This window comes from Etheostoma spectabile, unplaced genomic scaffold (assembly GCF_008692095.1).
Source record: "Etheostoma spectabile isolate EspeVRDwgs_2016 unplaced genomic scaffold, UIUC_Espe_1.0 scaffold00569331, whole genome shotgun sequence".
Taxonomy (NCBI): Eukaryota; Metazoa; Chordata; class Actinopteri; order Perciformes; family Percidae; genus Etheostoma; species Etheostoma spectabile.
Window position 1 is genome coordinate 951,276 of NW_022605066.1, and position 24,601 is coordinate 975,876.

Below are 24,601 nucleotides of genomic sequence, written 5' to 3' on the forward strand. Positions count from 1 at the left end.
CTCCCAAGCTCACAATGGATTAACAGTTAAAAAAGGGCAACACGGTAGAAAGTTCCAACTCACATGAAAAAAAAGAGGGGAATAAACAAAGCATGAATTATGAAGATTGCTTGCTGTCTACTTTTTAAATCGACCACAGGGTCTGGAGTGTTTGGGGGGGGGGGGGGGGGGGGGAGTCTGTTTGGTTGTGTTCATGGTCTGAGAGGTCCTTGGTTATCTGTCTACGCATTCACAGAATCCCTAAAAGGAAAAAAAAAAAAAAACACAATTACAGCTCTTATTTCGAACTGCAAGGAAATTTGATGGAAAAAAAGAACTAACATTGGTTTTATGCAGCGCGGATGGAACTGATGCAGATGTGTGTGTGTGTGTGTGTGTGTGTGTGTGTGTGTGTGTGTGTGTGTGTTGTGTGTGTGTGTGTGTGTGTGTGTGTGTAGGCTATACTAAAGTGTAGTAATTCCTGGGACTTGTAATCCAAAAACTGGCTCTGCTAGGCATGGTTAACTGTAAACTTTACCCCCCCACCCCCCACCCCCCAGGAGTTAGCCCGGCCCATCTGGTGCAGCAAATGGCCCAACTCACCAGGGAGCGAGGGGAGTGAGTGAGGGGGAGATGGTGAAGGGGGGAGAGCGAGAGAGAGAGAGAGAGAAAGGGGGGGGGGGGGCGGATTGAAAACAGATCAGCAGCCTGAAGATCTCAACCCCGCCGCATGTCTCTGCAACAACTGCCGAGTGAAGCTCCGAACTGCTTTTCACTCCCAAACTTTTAGGCTTCCCCTAGAAAGCAGTGCGCCACGGGGAGAAGGCACGCACGGGCAGACACGCGCCTCCGGGGACAAGATGGATTGTAAGAAAAAGTTCGAGTCGACTTGTTCTGGCGCTGCGCACTGAACCCCCTCTCCGGGACAGACAGAGGAGGCGGTAATGCCGTGCAAACTTTTGAGTGGCTCCTAAAAACTTTTCTCTTTCTCTTTTTCTGAACTCGGTTCATGGAGTTTCGCGTCAGCTCGCCAGCTCGGTCCTAGTTTACGGGAATCCCACTCCAAAAGTTTTTCCTCGGGACGAAAGAAGAAAAAAAAAGAGTGAGTGGAAGGAAGAGCCTCGGGTTGGAAGTGAAAAGAGACGGCAGCGAAGGTAAGGAAGTTTGGGTTTGTGATGCTGACAGGAGGAGAAGTCGCTGTAATGCGCGGTGTGCGTCCGGCTCTGATATAGTCCCACTTGGAGTGGAGTTAAAAGTCTTTGACCGGTGGGTTTCCTTCTCTGTGTGTTGCTTTGCACGTCAACGGCAGATGAGACCTAGGGCAGCTTCACATTCTCATTTGCACTTTGAATTTATCTGACACAGGAATCCAAACAATTTCTGTCCTGCAACATGATCCATATGGGAAGAGATGTGATCAGAAAGCCCGGCGCCAGTCCCTCTACACGGCTGCTCATAGTTCAGCACAAAATACTGGAGTCTCGACACGGACGCTGTTTTTATAGTTAAATCTAAGATTTAATAACTAAAAAAAAAATCTGCAAATCATTGAAAATTGTAAGAAAATGTAAGCCCATTTTGCATTACACCAAGAAAAGCATTTTGCATAGAGTTTTTTTTAAACTTACCATTTCACCCTTGCCAGGCATGTGTGAAAACTATTAAAACAATTAACCTATAATGTCCCACATTGCACTAATGCAGTCACACACGCACACACACACACACACACACACGGGCACACGGGCACACACACACACTGGCGTTAGGAGCACTTTACTGTTTTAATCTCTTAATGCCACAAAGCAAAGACCCAAACATCAGGCCGACCGTGGCTGGGGGGGGGGGGCTGAAGCAGCAGCGGGGACACACTGCTGCCTGGGACAGGACTGTGGGACATGTGGACTTATTGTTGAAAGATTCAAGGTTTACTGTTTGCTCTCCGGCCTGAGCAGTCAACAAACACTTGACGCCTTTGTGGGGCCCTTCAGCAGCTATATTTGCTGTTGGCTTTTGCTCCTATCTAACAGGCGCTGCTAATGATCTCCAAACTCATGTATGTACTTATGAGTCCCACTTTTTTTCCTCAGTTGTTTTGGCCTACATAGACATGAAAAAGAAAGTGTTTTCTCGCCTGCTGATGAGAGACTAGGGGAGACTATCGTGACACACACATGTGAAACATTGATTTGGGTTCTGAGTTTAAAGTCAGAAGGCTTGAGATTCAAGTACGCGTTCTGACTTTAATCTCAGTTCTAAAATACATGGTTCACATTGGCCCCAACCCTATTCTGTAAGAAACTGACATTAAAAGATTTAAAAAAACGAAGGCAAAGAAGAGCAGGCCTTAAAAAGACAACTTAAGGAATATTTCAAGTAAATAAAAAAGATATGGATTATGTGTTATAGTTTGAAATAACAATGATCTTAGAAAAAAAAAAACAACGAGGAAGAGTGTATGCATGTGTGTTTTCCGCTTCACATGATGACAATTCCCGTCAGGGCCGAGGTGATTTGCATGAGAAAAAAAAGAAAAAGTTTTAGTGCATTTGGCCATTGTAAGGAATGAAGAGCTCCAACAGTTAGGGCCTACGGAGAGTGAAAGGAGCAAAGAATGGATGAGCCTATTCAGCTCATTCAGCCTCAGTTCGGGGGAGACCCTATAGTGGCCATGTCACTTTCATCTCCCCAGCCCAGCCCCTGGGTGCTGTTGTATGTATGCTGCTTTAGCCCCCGTTTTCACATCGCCTCTGTGCACGGGCCCCGCTTTATTGATCCGCTGCTTTTTCTCTCTTTTTTTGCCTCTTTTCTGGAAGTCTGCAGAAAATATAATGAACCAAATACTGGAAAAGGAGCGACTGGGTGGTGTGTGTGTGTGTGTGTGTGTGGGAGGGGTATAGGCCAAGGAGGAGGAGGAGGCATGGGGGGGGGTACAGCTTTTTTTTTGAAAGCAAATACCGATGAAGTCTAGCGTACAGGGACAGAGAGGAGGGTTGGAGGAGAGGGTGAAGTCTGAGTGACTCTGAGGAGGGGAGGAGCACACCCCACCACCACCACCACCACCACCACACCCAGTGCTGCTGAGTAAATTCTAAAAAGTTGGGGGGGGGGGGGTGGGCCTTCAACCCTGAGGCATCCCACCGCGACCCTCCTCGCACTGCTCAGACACGGCACGGTACCGATGAAGCCGTTCGGCGGCCTGCCACCAGCATGTGTGGGGACGCGGTAGGTAGTGTGTGTGGTTGGGTGGGGGGGGGGGGGGGGGGGGGGGGCTTCTGAGGCCTCTGTGGTTCGGCTGAAAAACGTTTGCAGTGGAATTTTGCGGCTGTGGATGAAGGGTAGCTGCTGCCTTTTTCGCTGGTCTGCATCCAGCGTTTCCCTTCCGGGATTGGTCCTTCGCAGCTGGACATTTTGGAACTTTTTACATACATATATGTAACTTCACACAATACAAAACTCCATTTTACAGATCTGTTGATTAAATCACTTCAATCGATTAGTTGACACAATCATCATTACGATCGAGTGTCGAGCATGTCTCTAGGCGAGGACAGCCCCGGCTGCACCAAGTTGTAGTCAGGTTGTGGTGTGAAACATCCAAAGAGCTAAAGGACGCTGGTACATGTCTTGTGGCTGCGGGGCATTCTGGTCTACTGAGCATGAAGAAATAAGCATCTCTACGCTCCATACCTTTCAACCAGTCATACCTGATGAACACATGCAGCGCGAGGTGGCGAGATCAGGGATAGATCAGTGGCTTCCCCTTGCTGTCAAGTCTTTTTTTTTATTTTAAGCACAGGAACCAAATCTTCTCTGTAGAGTTGGGCGGTATCCAAACGTTGATAGCGTCAAACCTCCCTATTTTACCCCGGTATGCGGTATTACCGTGACCAATTAAAAAACGATGATGATGTAAGGCTCAGACGGCGTCACCAAACTGTTGGCGTGTGCCTCCCCCGTTCAGAAACTGAAAACCAAACACTGATACCCAAACACCTCACCATCTCGTTAGGGAGGAACCCCCAGTGCTGCAGGAGTCCTGTTCTTCTTCCAGACCAGGTCTCTCTCTCTCTCTCTCCTCCACACTGTCACGTGATGACAACCACGCATTTTTAGGCATTACATAAATTACATCCATCCATCCATCTCCGTCCACTCATCCGGTATCAGGTCGCAGGGGGAGCAGCTCCAGCAATAATTAAATACATTATATTTAATATTTAATCCTTGGCTCCTATTGCATTTTTTTAAATGATGTGTTAAAACCGATACCATTGTTATTATTAAGACCCCGCGGTATACCGTATTACCGCTCCGTAGTAATATCAGTATTACAAGCAGCACGTTTGGTACTTTGACAGGGTGTTTCCTTCATAAAAGATTTTTTCCCAATGAATGGTGATGAATATTAATGTAGCATCGGGGATGAATCGCCGGGACATTAACGGCCATGCTGTGAAAGGCAGCGATCGTTCACAGTCAGCAGGCACTTCATATGAGAGCGAGCGAGAGAGATGGCCACTTACGTTCATCTGTAGAGCCCTTCACTGAATCCCATCTCCTTTCCTTTTGGCCTTTTTTTTGGGGGGGGGGGGGGGGGCACTGGACAATCCCCGCTTGTTTTAACGCCCCGTTGTTTCACTCTCCTCGAGGCATCCCGTTCAGTCTCCCTCAAGTGTGCGAGGTTAAATAGGCTCACATCATAACTGGGTCGGGGTGGCACATTTCCCCTGCCCCCCCCCCTCGCCTCCTCCCCTCTCTTTACACTAGAGCAGCTATGAGTGGGCACTTCAGTCCCCGAACAGCAACTGAGGTCACGCTGGATTGTACCGCCGCCGCCAAAAGAACCCGTTTGCACCGTAAGGCCTCTACAAACACACATGGCGTTGAGAAATGGCGCCTGGCCTGACGTGCCTTTAACAAGCCGTTTTAAAGACTGTACGGTAAAACAACTGACACGCTCATTACAGGCCGATTGACCTCATCAATCACTGGAGGCCGAGCACTTTGTCTGGAACAGGAATGCACAATTGCAGTGGAAATTGGTTGTCTCCGAAAAACTGTATTTCCAAGACAAGGTCTAACAACCCTCTTCCTCTGCAATTCTCAAACTGCAGAAGAAGAAGTAGAACAAGCCAGCTCCAATACATCCAAAAGGGAGGAAAGCTTAAACAGATTCCGTCTTGTATATACAGTGCACTGTGTGTGATGCATGGTGTGTCATCACCAACACAGCCCAAAGTGGTCCCGTCACATCCTGGCCGAACTCTTCACACACTCCTTAGCTCACATACTGACTCATCGGAAACCCAGTTTCCCAAAAGCATTTAGGCAGTAACCTCATCATTGTCCATGGGCTTACAAAGGAACAATGGTGGCCGTAGGTCACAAGAGGTCAGCTCAGTTGTAGGAAGGGGGGATGGGGAAGCTAATTTCATTATCTCAACACAAAATAAACTCCACTGACAAGTGAAAGTGACAGGTTGTTTTATTTTATCATTATTTTAACACTTTGAATCCTTTTTATTTACCATTGCTTCTCTCAGCACATTTAGAGAAATCCCGTGCTAATTTGGTGTTATTTAGGAAACAAAAATCCCACCGTAGTCTAGCTCCAACTTCTCACATGTCCATATTTGCCGCTTGCCTTAGTCTTCCATGGTAGTAAACTGAATATTTTTTGGACTTTTATAAATTACATTTGTAAAAATGTCACCATTTTCCAAGATTTTAGCTATATGTTTTTAAACGAGCTGACAGGACTATACTATGCTATACTATACTATACTATATATAGTCATTCCCTGACTGTGCTGAGAGCGCAGATGTCAAAGAACGGTAAACGCTGACCAATCAGAGCAGACTGGGCTCTTTTAGAGGGGTCTTAAAGCGACAGGCGCTAAAACGGAGCGTTTCAGACAGAGGGTGAATACAGGGATATTTAGACAGTCAGTACGAGAACAGGAATGTGTTTTCTCAACACTAAAGCATGTAAACGCGTTCTAGTGGAAAATACGTGTGAGTATCAACCTGAAACTGAGCATCATGTGGGACCTTTAAAATATCAATTTGTGCTGTAAAAGATGATCGGCTGTTGACTGTAGGAGAAGGATCAGGATTTCCCTTCACTGTATCATTAACACCCAACAGGCTTTGCTGTGTGACTGCGAGATATTGCGATACACAGGCCCCCGGACAATGGGCCATTGTCTGCCATGTTTGCGGCCGGCCTAACTCTGATGCAGGGGCAGAGATTGGGGTCTACGTGGAGGCCACTGACAACAAAATGCACCCGACACACAGAGAAAGAGAGAGGGGAGGGAGGTGGGATCTGTTTGTTCTCTTAACTCAGGGGTTTGTGTTGGGAGGGGAGAGGGTAAGGAGTTTGTAAGTTATGATTTACTTCCACGCCCTCCCATAGCTACAAAGTCAACGCAGCCTCAAGGGCCGGGCGGTTGGGCTCCTTTTTCTCCTTACGTTTCCATATGATGGGAGATATTAGATTCCCAATCATGCTTACTCTGTGCCAGGCCACAGTCTCCTCTCAGATAGAACGCAGAGACAAGAGACGGAGGAACAGAGAGAGTCAGGGTTGAGCTTGGATATAGAGACATGTGGTTGTCTTTAGCAACTAGCTCTGCAGCCTTCCCCTCCTCCCTCTCTGCATTTCTGCTGCTGCCATCATCTCCTCTCCCTCTCTTCTCTCGCTCTCACTCGCTCTCTGGTTCCGGGCCATGTTTTGTAATCAGTTCATTAGAGAGAAAGGGGGATGAAAAGCGCGCTGGTTATGCGCGGGGTCATCTCTGCGCTAAGTTGTTTCACATGCAAGGCTTTGGTAATGTCAGACTGCTGTCAGGTTGAACTCAGCGGTGTCAGCAGGTGGTCATAGCACCGCAAAAGCAATTCAGGGAAAAAAAGGTCGGTGAAGACATAGAAAATCTACATGTGCATCTACATACTTGTCTTATTCTCAGTGTTGAAAGCCGTATGCATGCTTTTTATTCTGAGTCTAGCTCAGACTGCCACACTATACCAGTTCAATCAGAGCTAGGGCTGCAACTAACAATTATTTTCATTGTCGAGTCATCTGTTAATTCTCATATCTGGATTAATCGATTTGTTGTTCAGTCTGTAAAATGTCCAAAAGAAATGGTGAAACATGTTTCCCAACCTCCTTTTCTTTATCCTCCTCCAGTCTTTTCTTCATCACGATCAAGTGTTTTAATTCGGCCAAACTCGGGATTTAGTTATTTAGTTATTCTCATTTCATAGGCATGGATTTCCGAGGTAGATTTGATTTTTGAAAAATCCACACTCCCGAAAAGAGGTAAAAAAAAAAAAACTGTTAAAAATAATGTCTACTATTAAAAAAAAATAATAAAAAAAAAAATCTAAGAAAATGTGATGATGTTTTGAATATGCAGAAAGTTTTGAAAAATACCGGAGAGCAATCATTTCCTTTACATACGTGAATCAAGTCATTTGCAGCATAAATTGATGCATACAAATTGCCCAAAATGCAGGAAATGAAATGTTTGATAAACGACCCGGATGTCCCCTCCTATGTTGAAACCAAACCTACGCCCTGGTCTTATTTACAACAGAATAAGATACGAGAGAACAGTAATAGAACCGTCGCATATAAAGAATAAAGGCTGATTAAAAAAGTGTCCCGGCTCAGTGTGGACGTAGGGAGTCAAAGTGACCTCAAGATCTCACCTGGTGACATGCTCTGACAGCTGCTACTGACTGGTCCCGGGCCCGCAGACACGCAGACACCGACACCCCCTCCCTCCCCCCAACTTCAAGGGAAGTCCCCCCTCCTGTCACCAAAGACCTGAGATCTGACTTAAACGTAGCGGCAGCTGGCTTGTAAGTGCCAGCGATGCGCAGCCACAGACTGTCAGCTCTCACAGGCAGGAGCGGTCCATTCACCGCAACAGTGTGGAAGTTGCACTACAGTGAAACCTGAGTGTAGCAAATGCCCACTTTGATTTGGCTAAATCTTTACTTACTGGCTTGTAGGCATATCCGCTGTGGTTCTCCACACACGTGCACACACACACACACACACACACACGCTGAGCCAGGTTTGCTTAAGTAGTTGCGAGGTTATTGACAGCTGAAGCAGTCGAGAGGGAGTGCTAACAACACGTTTAGGGTGAATGAGCCAGTCCAAATGCTTGAGAAGGGGAAGCTGGCTCGACTCAGCGGTGTGCCATGTGGCACCGGTGACAGCTGTGACTTTTACACACAGACGCACACACCTCCGTTACATAGTTACAAGGGTCAGACTCGTGTTCATTCAGCTGTGATATGTCAGCAATAAAAAGCACTTTTAAACTCAAAAGGTTTTTTTTTAAATTATCAATGGATCTGCTTTTGGAAAAATGCACTTGACAATTTTACAGAGCCAATGCTGACATACTCAGATTGCTTGCTTTTCAGTTAGCATTTAGCATTTTTAGCTAACGTTAGCAATATGTCTCAAGGGACGCAACGCTATCAGCGTCATTTGTCCAGACGTTCATGGTTCTCAGAGGATGAAGCCTACTGGTTCTGGAGATCCCCAAAAGTTATCTGTCTCCACAACCTTTGCATGGATTGATACAAATATGTGGTCCACACATTCATGATTCCCACAGTAGGAAATATGATTTACTTTGTGCCACAATCTGGTCCATATTTCAATTTGTGAAATACTTTTGGGTATGACGAAGTAACTGCAATAGCCACCTCCCCTAACTCGGCAGATTCTAACTGATTTTGTGTCTATTGATTGAAGTCACTGGTCCATCAGAGCACATCCTGTAACCTGACCCACCAGTCTGTACACCTCTTAATTAGGGTTTACTTTATTCTATAACCTTGCTTTGTATCGGTTCCTTCCCTGTCGTTTTTTTTTCGTTCTCTGAGACAAAAAAAAAAGCCAAATTCCATCCATGTAGATTCCTCCCTGCCCGGGACTGTGTGTAGGCCATGAGCTCCACATCTGTTTTGCGTTGGTTGAGGGAGACGGAGAGATCGACCACAGGATATTGCCTTTACTAGCAGGAAAGGTCAGGTTCAGGGGTGGGGGTAAGAACCCATCCACAGGGCTTTTCTCTGCTGTTTTAGATGCCTTTTATATTACATCAGTTGTTAGGTGCTCCTTACTCTGTATCTCCTGCAATCCACTGGATGATTGGGTTTTGGGAAGGGATTTGAGTCCCCATGTGCAAATAGCAGATTGTAAAGGTTTTGGAACGGACAGAAGAAAACTGGAAAGCATTTTCTTTAAAGCCCTAATTCACTGGATTACAAACAGGATGGACGTATATGAACAAACCTGCTGTTGATTGATATTAGACATCATTTTGGATTGGAATATGAGTCACACAAATGTTAATTTTCCTTTACTTTCTAATTTCCCTCAGCTACTGAGCCATGTGAAGCACACTTAAATGGCCTGCCTATAGAAAACCTGCACTCTGGTTTGACAAAATTTTGTGGCAATACTCTCATTCCCATTTATCTGACAGACCTGAATCTATGTGTGGTGTAGGGATGTTGTTCAATCTCAGAGTAATGGCTAATGCATTCCTGTCAGACCTCAAACAATCTCCTACATGACCTTTTAGACCTGAGCTTCAAATCCTCACAGGAAGACCTTTTCTCCAACGAGTGATTCACGTATGGAGAATGTGTCCTGTCCCAGTCTGAACTTGTCCTCCCTCAGAGGTCTCTGAAACTTGCCGTCCATTTGCAGTGTGTCAGCTGTCAACATAGACATTTTCAGTCTGATGTGAATTGCTTTGCCACGGTATAATGCACGTTTTGCTGTATTTGTTTTTAAAGTTATGTTAAACTTTTTTGAAAGTATGAAGGCATAAAGTAAAGAATCCTCAAACAAGACATTGATGGTGTGTATCTAAAGTATACAGAGTGAAAGGACTCTTCCTAGTTCTTAGAAGAGCGTCGGAGAAGTTTTGTGTTTTCACCTTTTAACTTTAGAGCATGCAATTGGTTATTTACACATCAAGTAGACACGAAGCAACATTAGCATTGATTTATAGACGTGTTTCGGTCCATCTTGCAATTGTAATTAGTCTCAACCCGTTCTCACTCCCAACTTGTAAAATGCTGGCGCTTGGTCGGTATTGCTCATGTACTGATGCAATAATCCCCCTTCAGCGTCTGTATGGACGCACCAGGCAGGTGCAACAAAAGTAGTTGCCCTTACATTAAAAAGGCGAAAGTGTTTGTAAGTGTTGTTTTACCTGGAAGCTGCATACAGTACAGTGTGAAGAAAGAACAACACATTGGTTGTTTAAAGACACAGAGAGAGCTAATTAGCTAACCTCAATCAGCTGTTTGTCCTTGGCGATGGTAACTGCTATGTTACTCTTGGGTCAGACACTTCATTTAATGACAATTAAGGCGAGAGGCACTTCTCAAACTTTGGCTTATTTTTTAAGACCGTAATTCCTGTTGTGAGAATGTTGATATATTTAGAAGGAGTGGATTCTGGTGAACACACTTCTCTTAGATATGTGTTCATGGTGTTAAATTTGAGGAAAAGAGCTGGTTAGAAAGTCCCGATGTTGCTTCCCACTTGAAAATTCTGGTCTCGGTTAACATCGGAGTCCATGTTGGATAGCACTCCTGTCACCTCAAGGGTCATAGTGCAACCATGTGTAATTCAATTTGCTCAGATAGTTTTTTATGGAAGTTGTATTTCTTTTTCTGTGTTTCCGTGAAAATAATGTATGAGCGGTCCACTCATGTGAACGGGGGGGAAATTTCAGTAAACGGTTTTAAAGTAGTTAGGTTCCAAAAAAATGAGGTTAGAACAATAATAACACAGAGAGACAGAAGAAAATATTGGATTGCTCCCGTCTCTCCAATAGCACTTGACTGTAGCAGCCAAGACTAAAAATGAGCTGTGTTGTCGAGGAAAGGACATATTTAGCAAGCTAATTTTGGTAAGTTAAATTAAAGGTTTCTCATGAAACTGTCGCAGAGTACCAGAGAAAGTCCAGCCAAGGTGGTTAGGGCAGGCTATGTGAGGGGAACAACAGCTGTATTTTGTATGAATTATACAAGGAGCTCTCTGGATCCGGATGTAGTGAAGGTACAGCTGAAGTCCAGAGAAACAACAAGGCTGTCTGGGTTCCCTCAGCACCCCCCCCCCCTCACTCCTACACCTGTCCACCTGTAAATTAAATCTGACGGTTCCAGCATTCCTCTGGAGTGTCCCATTGATGTCGGCCTTTTGCTCACCCAGGGTGCACCAGGAGGAAGGGACTCAGAGCTGCAGCAGTGCATAGACTGGACGGGTTTGGCATGCATCACAGCTTAAAGGACAGGGTTGGAGATTTTTCAGGTCTATCTCAAAGCGTAACTCTCGCCAAAATGCAACCTAGGGTCTTTTAGTACCCGAGTCAAACTTTAGTTTAAAAGCATAATTAGGACGGAAGCTCCACTTTTAAGATTTACTATAGTCTCGTTTTGGGTCAAATGGCCTTTTGAATGGGAGAGCTAGGGGCGCTACTATGATAGCATCAAAATCACTATTTTGTCCTTGAGCATTGAGAACATTGTTTGTGTTTGTGCACACCAACAATGTTCTCCATGCTGAGTGTAGAGCCCCTCTCCTGGTGAGACTTTAAGCAAAGTCGAGCCTTGTTAATGTTTTGAAAAATAGAGATTTTAATGCTATCATAGTAGCGCCCCTAGCTCTGACCCAAAACAAGAATTTAATAAATCTTAAAAGTGGCGCTTCCATCCTAAATGTGCTTTTAAACTAAAGTTTGACTCAGATACATTCACAAAAAGACCCTAGGTTACCAAACCATCTGGTGTGTCAGGTTAGTCCTGAAACTGGAGAAAAAGTGTCGCGATAAATTCTCAATCAGCTCTCGAAAAATGACATCGCGTCTGAGATGAAGGCACAGAAATATGTGAAACAAAACCATATTTGGGCTTTTGATGGTTGTTTTGTTAACCTGCATGAGTGTGACCATCAGAAACTTGAGTAGAGAGTTCTGCAGGCGGCGTAGGGGCGGGAGACCTCACCTATCTATCTTGTTCATGTTTGCCATGTGAGCAGAGTGTGGGACGGCAGTTGGTGAGCACTGCGTGCACCCATGTAAGTTTGTGTGTGTGTCTGAGTGCGTCTGTGTGTGTCTGTGCCAGGAAAGAGAGCCTACCCGCATGCGGATCACACTGACTGAAAGATAGGACGGAAGAAAGTAAGAAGAGCAAAGCCTGGAAGTCTTCAAAACGAGAGGGCCTCTTTTGATGTGTGTTTGCATTCCTCTCAGTGTTGGTGAAAGGGGAGCTGTTGAACGGAACACTTGAAAGTGACCGAGCGCTGAGAAAAAACACGCGCCAGGTCTCATAACAAAAGGTCCTGCGAGTCTGAGGTGGGAGGAGGCCTGAAGGCAAATGAGCGGAGAGAGGAAGAAGAGTTCAGAGAAGATGAGGCACAGATACTGTTGTGGAAATGGTGTGAAATAATTACTGACACCGCAAAAAAAAAGGGGGAGTCTAAAAACATTCAACGATCAAAACATTAAATCTGAGGGAAAAGGTCCTCAGAACGAGTGAAATGATCTGTCCATGCAGCGAGATCATTTCACTTGACAAGCTCGCTTGATTTAAGATTTCAAAGTTGAACACTTAAAATAAGATAAATTATCCAACACCTCTAAATCTAAGTGTTTTTTTCCATCTTGGTAAGAACCACATCATTTGCAGCATCATAAGCGATTATTATTACTGACACTGACTCGCTCGCATTCACTCAGAAAGCAAGCTACTTCAACAAGTGGAATGATCTAACGGAGCAGTGCCGTTCCCAATTACCTCCGCCTTTTTCCTGTTCCCCGTGTGGTTAAGTGGCCCGGTCTGGAGGGTCCATCAGAGCCAGGGCGGGTGGAGGAAATGCACCACCTCTGCTGTAAACTGTAAACTCTTCTCTGGGAACTTTTTCCGCTTCCCATTTCAGTTACGAATCATTAAACATAAGCCAGAACATAGTAATAGTGTTCCCGTGTGGGTGGGACTAAGTTTGAAAACAGCTTTTTGTTTAATTAAGAAAATAGAGGACATATATCTTGGCAGCTGTGTTTTCACTTCTAAAACCGTCTTGCACTTGGAAAAAAACACACGGACGTATATTCTTCACCCAACCTCACTTTAAATGCTTGTTAGATAATTCGCTAAAGACGTTTCCCAATGGAAAAACAACACCTCCGGTTTTGTGGCTGTGTGGCAGGAAGGAACGAGAACAAAGCAGCCTCACTGTAAAACTTAGGGTTAAGGTTTCGGATATGGTTAGTCTAGTCTTATGGGGGGAAAAAAGTAGTTTTGCATTGAAATGAACTAAATAAATCATTTAAAGCAGTAATCTGGTAGATTCCTGTTTTGGGATTTGGTTGCTAGACAGACATTGCTATGGTGTTTTTTGCCCTGCACTTCCCAGAAACCATTTGGTAATCAGACATTTTAAGCCAATCCTGGGGCGTCTTCCCTTGCTTAAAACTTGTATGTTTTGGTGTTCAAGACACCAGATGTAAAAGTGGTCATGATGCTCGAGGTAAAAACAGCGATATATCAGACACAACATAAAACATAAGAGTTGTTATGCGTAATATTTATGTGAAAAATAAAGAATCATCATTTGATGGAGTTTGGGGACTGTGTGTGTTGTGAGTGGGGGTAATCCTGCCCTGCTATCTCAAGTCCCCAGTCCCCAGCCACAAGAGGGTGGGGAAAGGAGAAGGTGGGGGGGGGGGGTTGCTTATCCTGTTCGTGCCGCAATGGGCTGCCCAGCCAACCAGAAGATGAGAAAAGAAGTGGACCCTTGTAGTTTGTTCGCCTTTGGCCCCTGCCATCTGTCTGCTCGGTTCCTGACACCTGTACCAGCCTGTCAGAGCTGGGCTTCCCTGTCATCGGGGGCAACGCGGGTTTAGCCTGTTGGGAGACTCCGGTGTGTTTGCGCGCGCGTGTGTGTGTGTGTGTGTGTGTGTGTGTGTGTGTGTGTGTGTGTGTGATGGGTAAAGGGGTGTGCTGGGGGGGGATATCAGGGTGAAGTTGGGGCCACATCTTGAGTATAGTCTCCCATTGCCTTACTTAACGACGCTGCGGAGTAAGGTCTGGCTACACCACAGATGCATTCTGGGATAGGAGAAAAACACATGTATTTAAACCCGTCTCTTAGCACCTCCCAATGGTCTTGGGTGTGCTAAGAGACGGGGGCTCTGCTAAATAGTCTCAGGAAGGAACTTGTTTTGGTGGAAGTGTCACACACCACATTCTATATTAAATGAAGTTAAGTGTACACACAATACAGAGAGGTGAGCTATTTAAATGAGCTGATACATGTCTAAAAGTCCTTCTCTCTTACCAGTGCCTTTACAGCTGAGGCAGTGGAAATCAAAGGTGTAGAAATAGAAAGAGTGAACACATTCAAGTATTTGGGCGTTGTTTTTAACAACAGACTAACATGGTCTGATCATGTTGACTCATTGATGAAAAAATTAGTGTATGAGGAAGCTGCAGTCCTTTAAGGTGAATACAGATGTAGTGAGAATGTTTTGTCTGTCAGTTATATCTAGTGTTTGGAGTTACTGTGTGGTGGGGTGGGGTGGGGGGGAATTCTGGGTTGATTGAGAAGGCCAGAATTGATAGAGTGACTAAAAGGGCTGGGAAAATGGTGGGAGAGTTAAATACAGCGGATCAGGTATATGACGATCATCTGGTAAAAATGACACAGAAAATAACGAGGGACCCGGGTCACCCTCTTCATGGTAATGTGACCGGTAGGGTCATAGAGCGTAGTGGTAGGCTAAGACCTCCTGTGACACAAACTAAGCGGTATGCTCTTTCTTTTATACCTCAGGCTATTAGGCAGCACAACAAGCACTTTAAATGTACATTTTTATAAGTTTTTATTTTTTTAATTTTTTTATTTTTCATTGTATTTATGTATAATATTGTAGTGTATTTGTGGTATTGTATTTATACTCTAGTTTTTATGGGTAAGATGGCGAGCGTGAGCACTGTAATTTCCATTTTTATGGATAAAGTAAATTTGACTTGACTTGACTTGACCAGTGGATCTCTGGATGCAGTCCCACCAATCAGCGCCAAAACCTCCCAGTTAGAGAGGAAAGGCCCTAAACATGTTCTTTGTAAATCTTTACCATCTTTCCCCAAAAGAACCGAGCAGGCCCGCCTTGTTACAAGATCTGACTCTTCTTCAAAACTTTCCTCGATCCAGACTGCATTTGGAGAAATGAGCTCAAATCAAGCAGTTTTACTTTAACAATGTTTAGTCCCTTAAATTCAGTTATTTATTTATATTTTTGGTAAAAGACATTTTACAGGTACTTGTACCCCACACCTCTCATTGTGTGTGTGTGTGTGTGTGTGTGTGTGTATATATATGTATATATATTGGCTCAAGGTTCAGAGGCAATAGGAAAGCAAATAGTTGGCATGCTCTTAAAGCGTGGAAACAGCCATTAATGCGGTGCCAGATGTTCATCAGACGGCGATGTTAAGGGGAGGATTCTTAGTTATTTTTAAGGGCCAGGGCTGCTTGAAAGGCAAACTCTGTTGCTGTGAGCACTGGTGTGTTCATGGGCACGTCTTATCTTTGCCAAGAGGGTTCACTACCAAAAGGAGCCTGTTCTTTGGCCAACTCTGAATAAGATAAAAGCCCATGAAAGAGCACATTAAATTCTATCACAAAGGTGATGTCAGAGTGACGGAGTTCTCCAAGACAAGACTCAAGGACGTTTTGGCACCAGAAAATAAGAAACAGATGCAGCCTAAACCTGTTAGTCATCCACCTCTAATCGGCTTACATTGGCTCGGTGACAGGCGACTGGCACCTCCGAAGGGTCACAGACATGGCTGCTAATACAGACACGTCCCAATAAAGGGTTGACATGTTGGATATCCACATGAAACCCCGAAACAGCACTTCAAACATTCGGCTAGAGCTAACCACATCACTGAACATTCACCTTTTCCTTTCCAAAAAAATCCCATTTGTTTCCCTAATTTCCAGATTGCTGTTTCAGGGTGTTTTTTTTATGTCCTTTGGGCACGAGTCAAGTCATAAACACTTTTTGTTGTTTAGAACTTGAGACTGCAAAATAACTTTTTTTTTGGTACGTTTGTGTAGTTTGAATCAAACTAATTTACACTTACATAGCTGCCAACGGGTGTGAGGAGCGAACTGAAGCGCTTCATTTCGGATGCCTCCAAAGCATTCACATGCATACTAAAACGTGCTTACTTTTCCAAACAAGGAAATTTGTCATTTTCCTCGCTCGCACCTGTGAATACCCCCCCCCCCTCCCGCCCCCTGATTACAGCCACGTTGCCCGGCCTTGCCGTAATGCCATGTCAGCGCTCTGTCAACGCACACGAACATTTTCTCGCCCGTGGCTGAAGGCAGGTGGAAAGCCACGGCCGCAGGCTAGCGGCAGTGCGTGGAATGACTTCTCACCCCCCCCCCCCCCCCCCCGGGCCGGCGCTGGGTCTGTTTGTTCTCGGCGGAGGATGATCTTGTAGGTCCCACCAAGTCAAACAAGTGGCACGTTGCCAAGTCATCGAGCCATTCACACAGACATGAGGAGGTATTGACACAGTGTGTGCGGCTCAAACCTCAGCGCCACTCACATTTACAATTGAAACAGAAGAGGACTTTGAACTCATTACATTAAACTGAGAAACCTGTGAGCGTGTGTGTGTGTGTGTGTGTATGAGTGTGTGTGTTTAGTGCCTTAGCTGACGTTAGAATAAATACAAATTCAAATCGACAGATTGACATAAAGCACGGCTGTCATGGTCAGGAGTTTGAGCAGTTTCGTGGCTGAGAATCATTACACCTAATACATTTTATATAAAATAAATTCCCTGTTTACCTGCAGTATTCCTGACTTCATTATCACATCTCTGGTTTGGTTTTTATAATCCTCCAAAAAAACGCCTCCAGGCTAGCTGCTGCTCCGCTAGCGACCATAAATCAGTGGGATTTCACTCATTGATGTTTTCTGGCTGTCTTTGAAGAAGAACATGACGTTCTTTGGGGGGGTCACTATCCAAATATTTTAAGATAAAAGAGACTATTTTAAAACCGTGATAGTCATTTACCTCCTTCCTGAGCGCCATACGTGCATTTGTTTCCATACAAAAAAACACACAGCTCCTATCAACCTGAATGCATTACTCTATGTTTTTCTTTTGCACAGTCACAGCAAAGATCTCATATTTGACCTAACGTTAGTGTCTGTCCTGCTTTCTCTAGGGTGTGACGGATATTGAAGCGCATCATGGAGACTTCAGCTCCCCCCGCCACTGACAAGAAGGAGTGTAAGGGTTCGGGTCTGGATGGAAGCAGCTTCTCGGAAATTCCAAAGAAGCCCTCGTCCACCACTTTGACCAGAGGTAAAGCTATTTTCCAATGCACTTTTCTCCTTTACTCTTTATACTAGATATTCAACGTAGGCTGGACACGTGTAAGACATGTGTAGGTCTCACACATGCTAGCTGCAGAGTGACAGCTAGTAGAGTCATTCGATAATTTGAGAAAGCAGCAGCCCTTCAGCTCTGTTCATTTTAAATGCTTTTATATTATAGCACTGTTGTATCCTTTTTTTCCGTGGGGTCATGCAATCTGAACTGAACTGAAACATTATGGCTAGTCACATAAGTAGCTGGCTAGCACATGAAAAGAGTTAGACCAAGAGAGGGCCGCGTGTTTCAGAGATGTCAGAGAATGGGTGATGAAAAAGTGTTATAATGAGGTCGAAAGACCTTGTTCTCACCTCCCGAGTGTACATTTCATGAATTACTAAAGAAGGCTGGCATAGCAGTGGACGACATGGTGCATCAGAGTCCTCGGATAAAGGCTGGGTGCAGGGAGGCACCTTTGAAATGCTAAGAAGATATGGTATGACATTTGTGGCGGTATTTCTGCTTAATGATGGGGCTTGGTGGCCTGCCATGAGATGAGCCACGAGCATTAATTGTTTAGGGATGCGGGGTGAGAAACTAGGACGTTTCAGTGTGCCCTCCCTGGCACCTCCACAAAGAGGCCACAAGTTTTTCAAACCATGCAGCAAAGAAACAAATGTTGCCATGACATGAATTATTAAGTCAGTTACACAGTTATGACCATTGTGTGGGCTGTAGGGGCTGGATTTTCATAACCTTGCACCACTGAGGAAAAGTAGTCTGCACCCATCAGGGCTTATTTGTGCTTGTGAGGTACCACAGAGGGTGCAGAGTGTGCACGATTCCCACTATAAAGGGGTCATAATTAAAAGATGAGCTCATGTTTTCATTACTGAATGCGTGATGAAAACTCCTCCTAACGAGGTTTGAGGACCTTGTTCGGGCCTCTGAGGTACCAGTTATAAATTACTAACGTCTGCTGGTGGAGCCAGCTGGTGGACACTGAAACCCCCTCAGGAAGACACACTGGCATCAACTGAGGGACCACTGCAGGAACATATCATTCAAGTTGGTTCGCTGTCTAATGAAGGGCCTGCTGGCCTGCCATCACAAAGCTCACTTTGTTACACTGGGGAACGGTAAAAGTAGGACGTTAGTATGTCATTAGATAGTTTTAATGCTGTGCATTTGTTTTCAATTTGATTATTCTTTCTTTTTATCGGAACTGGTTCACAAATTAGAATGCAAGCGGACAAAGAGATGTGGGGCAAATGTGAATAAATGAAGGAGCTTGGGAGCATTCTTAAGATGTCACAAACTGGCTTACTTAAAGGTCCTCTTTTATTCAAAGTACTTGTAGTTGAAATGGAATTGCAAAGTACTCCAAGCCATGCAGACTACATTGTAGTTCTCATAAGCTTGAAAACGAACCCGCACGAGACAATAGTGTAACTTAAGCAGGAACACCCTGAGAACATCTTGTTCACCCTAATCCGTTGTGTCAGCTGGCTACGAATCTCATAACTTGTTTCATGAGAGCTCACTGTGCTTGTGTTTCCTAGAGACGTGCCTTGCCCTGTTGAACTCGTCCGTGTCTCTGAGTGTCAAGACATAATGGAAATGTGTCTGAGTGGCCACTAAAGCGGAGTGTGTGTCCAAGGGGAAGTAAAGTAAAGAGGATAGAGGCCAGGGATGCAGGTTGGGTTCATGATAGGAATCAAGCTTCTTTCTCCCGGCCTTGTTAATGGTTTTAAATGGGCACCCACATTTTGCGTGACAGCCTGCATCTGTCTCGCAGCTACAGGGCGTGCATCCACAGGCACTGCCTTTGCAACCCGACTCCGCCGCCCCAGGATTTACGAGTCTGTGTCGGCTCGCGCTTTACCATGTCAGAGTAACATGTGTCCAGATTAGGTACCGAGACTGTAAAACATCTCACTGTTTCAAAGGAATACCTGTGATTGATTCACCCCCTTCCTCTCTACTTCATACCCAAGACCAGCACAGGGACGCTCAGATGTGCTCCGTACTGAGGTAGAGCGACACTTTCAAACACAGATCTGCCATCTTGTTGTTTTACGGCCCTTATTATATCGTGAGAAAGTTTTCCAGAGAGAATTTTTCCGTCATCCCTCACTTTTGTGTTGACTGTACGAGGCCAGTGGAGCAGACAAGCCCACTAACACTCGGATTATTTCTGCCTAAGCACTGTGTTATATTCATCTTTCTTAGAGTCCGACTACATAGCTTGCGAACTCCTGACAGAGATTGATGTTCTTTAGCATTAAAAAACACATTGTCCACGGATAAGTATTCACAGCTTTGATGTATTCAAGGAGGATGCCAATGAGACGTCTCACAACGCGGTACTCAAACATGAATACCGCATTAAATCACCCAACATCCCGTTTTCTCCATGAAAATAGATCAGCTGTGAGTCTGACTCGGAGTGGTCACTGTAGCACAGATGGATGAAGAAGAGGAGTCTGGGATAATTAGTCTTGCAGGGAGTAGAGGGTGGCTTTGCGATAAGGAGCCGCGTGTTAATCATGGCCATCATGGGTGAGACTTAGATGGAGCTATAGTCTGAAGAGTCTCCACTGGGGTCTCTGCACTGGCCACAAGGCCATTCACTAAAGGGTGCTCTGGATCAGGTCACGGACCCCCTGACAGAGAAAAATGTCCCTGAGCATAACAGACCCCCGCCTCCCCCAGCTCCCTCCCCGTCCACAGGCCTACTCCAAAGGGACGGCCACTAATCTTCCTGAGAAAGAGATTTCTGCCTTTCTTTCTATGCTCCTAAATGAGGCTCTTACGCTGCTGTGGTTCCACAGACCGGGTGAGAGGTGGAGGAGGGGGGCGGGGGATTCAGGGACTAGGGTTATGCAGGGATGACCGCATTCATGCCAGACCCCCTGTGCCCCCTTTTTTGGTTTAACTCCTCGGCCCTCCACCTTAGTTGAAAGCATCAGAGGATCCATCTCCCGATGCTTGAAGTGTTCTACTTTAGCAAAGAAAAAGAAAAATGCAGTTCTTCACAATGGCCATGGTGCTGTGTAAAGTCCAGATGAGTTCAGTATTTTTTTTACCAAGGCAAACAATTATACATGGTTAAGGTTGTGTAATGCAATGCTTTATGTTAATGCTATTTTAAGAAAGAGATCGAGTTTATGAGGCATGCATACAAGAACCCCCCCCCCCCCCCCCCCGCCTTGTTCCGAAATCCTCCAAACATCATGGATTTCATTTTTTAACAGCCCAAAGTACATATTGGTGTTGAGAAGGAATCGGCTCTATCAGGTGTCAGTAACAGTAACATTTTGTAACAGCATATCAATAATGCCTTTTCCTGATATTTGAGAAGACACTGCAAGCAACAAGCTTACAGGAAGGCCTATTGACCATGTCCCAATGTTGTTTATTTTCCTGTCAGGGTCTATAGCCGCACACTATCAGGAACTCATTGTCCTCCAAGAATGACTTCAAGAGAGGCCGGTATTGTTTCTGTCCCGGAATGACTTTCTATTTGCAAACTTATAGCTTCATCATGTGCAGAGTCAGTTTACACTTAGATAGTGGCCTGATATGTCCAGTGTGCGTTTACTTGGGACACATCTAATGCAACATTCCATCCATTTAGTTCCATTTCAATATTCATATACCTCCATCCGGTCTGTTTTTTTTTTAAACTGCTGAAATACTTGAATGGCTGACTGGCTATCTAGGTTACAGAGAGCCGTGCTTGCATTAAGTCATGGGGCTCTTATAAACAGTTAACTTGGTTGCTTTCCAAGTCACTATTTACCTCCCCACCCAGCTTCCGTCCTTGCATCTCTTTCTCTGTCCGTCTTTTTCCATCTTATCTTGACTTCCATTTTGTTCGCAGGCCCAACAAAATAACTGGATTTAAAGAGTAGATATACTACGCGATAGCAAAAGGGGGACATCTGGGTTTTTTTCATTGTTTTTTGGCCTTGCTGATTGCAGTGTAGAAGCTAAAACACGGGTTCATGAAGTTGCAACCTTTATCATCACTCATTACAGGGCGTTCTCATCACAGCAGTGGCCTACATACTAATTCAAGTGTGGTTATCCTTCAGTGATTGGTAGCATTTGTTCACAAGGGTTATGAAGCCTAATACTGTACATTAAGCTTCAGAACATGTATTTTGACAATTGATTTAAAACTGAATTACACATCCATTTCCTGGATTTGAAATAACGAAGCGAAGAGACGACAAGCTGAATCCAACGACAGAGTTCAGAGGAATTCTGCACAAATCGAAAAGCACTATTGAGACGTGTCTTCCTAGTTTTGAAAAGACATCTCTCGAGACAAAAAATTATTTTAGTGAATTATTAGAAGACAGTCGTATTGGCAAATATAAAGCCAGTCTTTGAATAGTATTTTTGGAGCCAATGCTTATGTTAACTGAATGGAGCGCTGGCAGCCTTTGGAAGGTCTCTAATGTGGTTATGTAACATAAATCAGCCTCAAATGAGAGGACATTTCTGATATTGGTTGTTTCTTTGGAACGCTCTGCCTCAGCTTCAAAGCATCCCCAGAGTTAAAAAAGCAACGTGGTATGCTTTGGGCAATTTCTGAGTATAAATCTTTCGGTACCAGAGGCGTCTACACACACAGGGCCCAAAGACAACGTGTTGCATTCCTCACCATTTACAAGCAGAAGGAGCGGAGGTGGAGGCAATATATGGATGCTTTAGGGGATTAACCAACGCCCCGTCCACCAGCTTTCTCTCCCTATCCCTCAAGTCTCTCCCTTGTACTTCCCTTTTTCTTTTTGTGCTTCATCCTCCCTTCAACAGAGAGCTCTTTCCCAGTGCGCCGAGTGTAATCCATGCCCCTGCCTCTAAGACACTTCCTGCCTGTTTTGTTTGTAGGGCTGATGGGAAACGGCCCAATAAGGTGCCTGGCTCTCTCCTCTTCTCCAAGGTGTCGCCTCGGGCAACCGCTTTCTTTTGACGGGATGACGGTGCATGTTATTAAAGAACTCGTTGAGAGTCCATGCCCGTGGATTTCTATGCTGTCAGCTCTCAGTCTCCCTGACCCCGCGTAACCCTCCGCATCCATCAGACTTGAGCAACCAGTCTGCCAGCCGAGGCTACTTTGATACGCTAATGTAGCCCTAACACTCACAGTTCAAGTGAAGCAAAATAAACGTCCGAGGAGTTTAGACGTGGTAAAACAAAAATGTGTGCTAGCTGTAAACACGGGCGGGAGGCGCTTGTGTAAACAGGCCTGGTTCCTATGGCTGAGTTGGTCTACGGGCGGACAGTTTGTGGTCAGGCTCTTCCGGTTTGTAACCCCCCCCACACACACACACACACACACACTACCCCCCCTCCCTTCGCCTGCAGACACAGCTGTGGTCCGCCCTCGTTGAAACGCTGCTGGAGGAAAATAATCTATCACAGCGCTGCACGGAACAAAAAAAGCCCACTCACCCGTGATGAGAAGTGCATGTCTGTAGTTACTGAGGCATCAGTCGAGATTATATAAAACAATAAACACCTCGAAAAGTTTGCATCAACAATCTACTCTTAACACCCCTCAACAGCTTCATATTTTAGTTGTTGTTTTTTTACAGAGTTGTGTCTCAGCTAGGGCCATGGTTGATCTATAAAATATCAGTAAATGCCCATCTCAGTTTCTTAAAGTTCAATGTGATGTCAGTCCAACATCCAAAGACAATCACTTTACTCTAATATCAAAAAGAGAAGAGCAGGTCATTTGAGAGACTGAAAACATTTCATGCAATTAATGGCATGAAAAATGACTTTAATGACTAATTGATTATGAAAATAGTTGACGATAATGTTTCCATTGATTGACTAATTGATTAGTCGACTAATTGTTGCAGCTCTAGTCTAGCCTGAGTATGCCAGTGGACATTAGGGGTCTTTACAGTTGTGATTGCATTGTAACTTCCCCAGAAAACAAGAAGAGGAAATAGATTTTTGCCATCAGTGAAATTCTTATTCCTAGATCTAGAGTTTTATGGCTGCCACTCTCCAGCCTCTGCTAGCATTTAGCACATCACCAAATCCCTGAGAGCTCTGGGGCGCAGTCAGACAGCGCTAGACGTGCTCGTATCACCTGCCAGCCAGCGGGCAAACTAATTGAAAAGCACTGGTTTCAAACCTTAAAATAAAATGGTCGCGGCTAGAAACAATACCAAACCATCCTGCCAAGTCAGCAGCTAGGTTTGCAGAGAAGGCGGGAGGAATTCCATAAACATTTGTGAAAAAATAAACTTCTACAATATATCTGGGGAGAATCTTTCTCCAGATGGAGCGTGCGGTCGTGACACCGGCCTTCCCCAATGGCCTGATTCCAAGGACAGGACGCAGGCGAGTCGGAGTAAACCACGCGAGCAGCAAAATAAGCAGATGAGGTTGCCTCAGTCAAGAGAGTGGGCGCAGGTATAACAAACAAAAGATGCCTGCAGTTCATTGACTCTCGGAACATATGTCCTAAGAACAGGATCGGGGGGGAAAAACTGAAAGTCCTTAGACAAGTACACATGCAACCACAAATCAAAATTAGGTGTTCAAGCTGTGTTTTATTGACTTCTTATTTGTCTACTCCAAAGCTCCAGTGACTAGCTTTTAAGATGGTGTTTGTAGCATTGTGTGAATATGCGAAGCATTAAAAACTCATAGGGGCCTCAGGAAACTGCAGACTACGTAGTTCATATTATGTAGAGATAACAATCAGACCATCAACCAATCGATTGGTTGATGCTCGTAAAGTAGTTGGTAGAATGTTAGTCAACCAAGATTTTGTTTGGTTGAATACAACCCTAATCCTAGCTGACATGAAAGAACAATTAAAACTGCCTAATCAAACCAAATTCCTGAAGACCTCTTTCTCCATTTTTACTGTCAAAGAAACCAAGAAAGCCCAAGGCAACAGATACCCGGCCTAAATGAGTGAAATCCGATTTTCCAGCAGCAACAGAGCAATCTTAGAAGTGGAACGTCAAGGATACAGTTAGTGTTTAGAAACCAGCACTTCTTCTACTCTGTTTTCTAGTGGAGTACAGCCATGAGTAGCTTACAGCGCCAACGTCTGAACATACTACGCTGTAGCTGGGTTTACTCACTCCAAACCAGTTGTTGGAAATGTAATTGGTCATTTAGT

General features: G+C 44.8%; 1 protein-coding gene across 2 annotated transcripts in view; it reads left to right on the forward strand.

The window, feature by feature from the left end:
• Positions 1-646: 646 nt before the first annotated feature.
• The window catches only part of LOC116684804 (zinc finger protein GLI2), a 104,487-nt gene continuing 80,532 nt past the window's right edge, over positions 647-24,601 (forward strand). For both annotated transcript variants that reach the window (XR_004330844.1, XM_032510237.1), the window contains exons 1-2: positions 647-1,133; positions 17,288-17,427. Coding sequence is in view for 1 of the 2 variants with exons in the window: in XM_032510237.1 (XP_032366128.1) it covers positions 17,313-17,427 (115 nt within the window). In the remaining variant the exon portion in view is untranslated. The remainder of the gene's footprint in view (positions 1,134-17,287; positions 17,428-24,601) is intronic.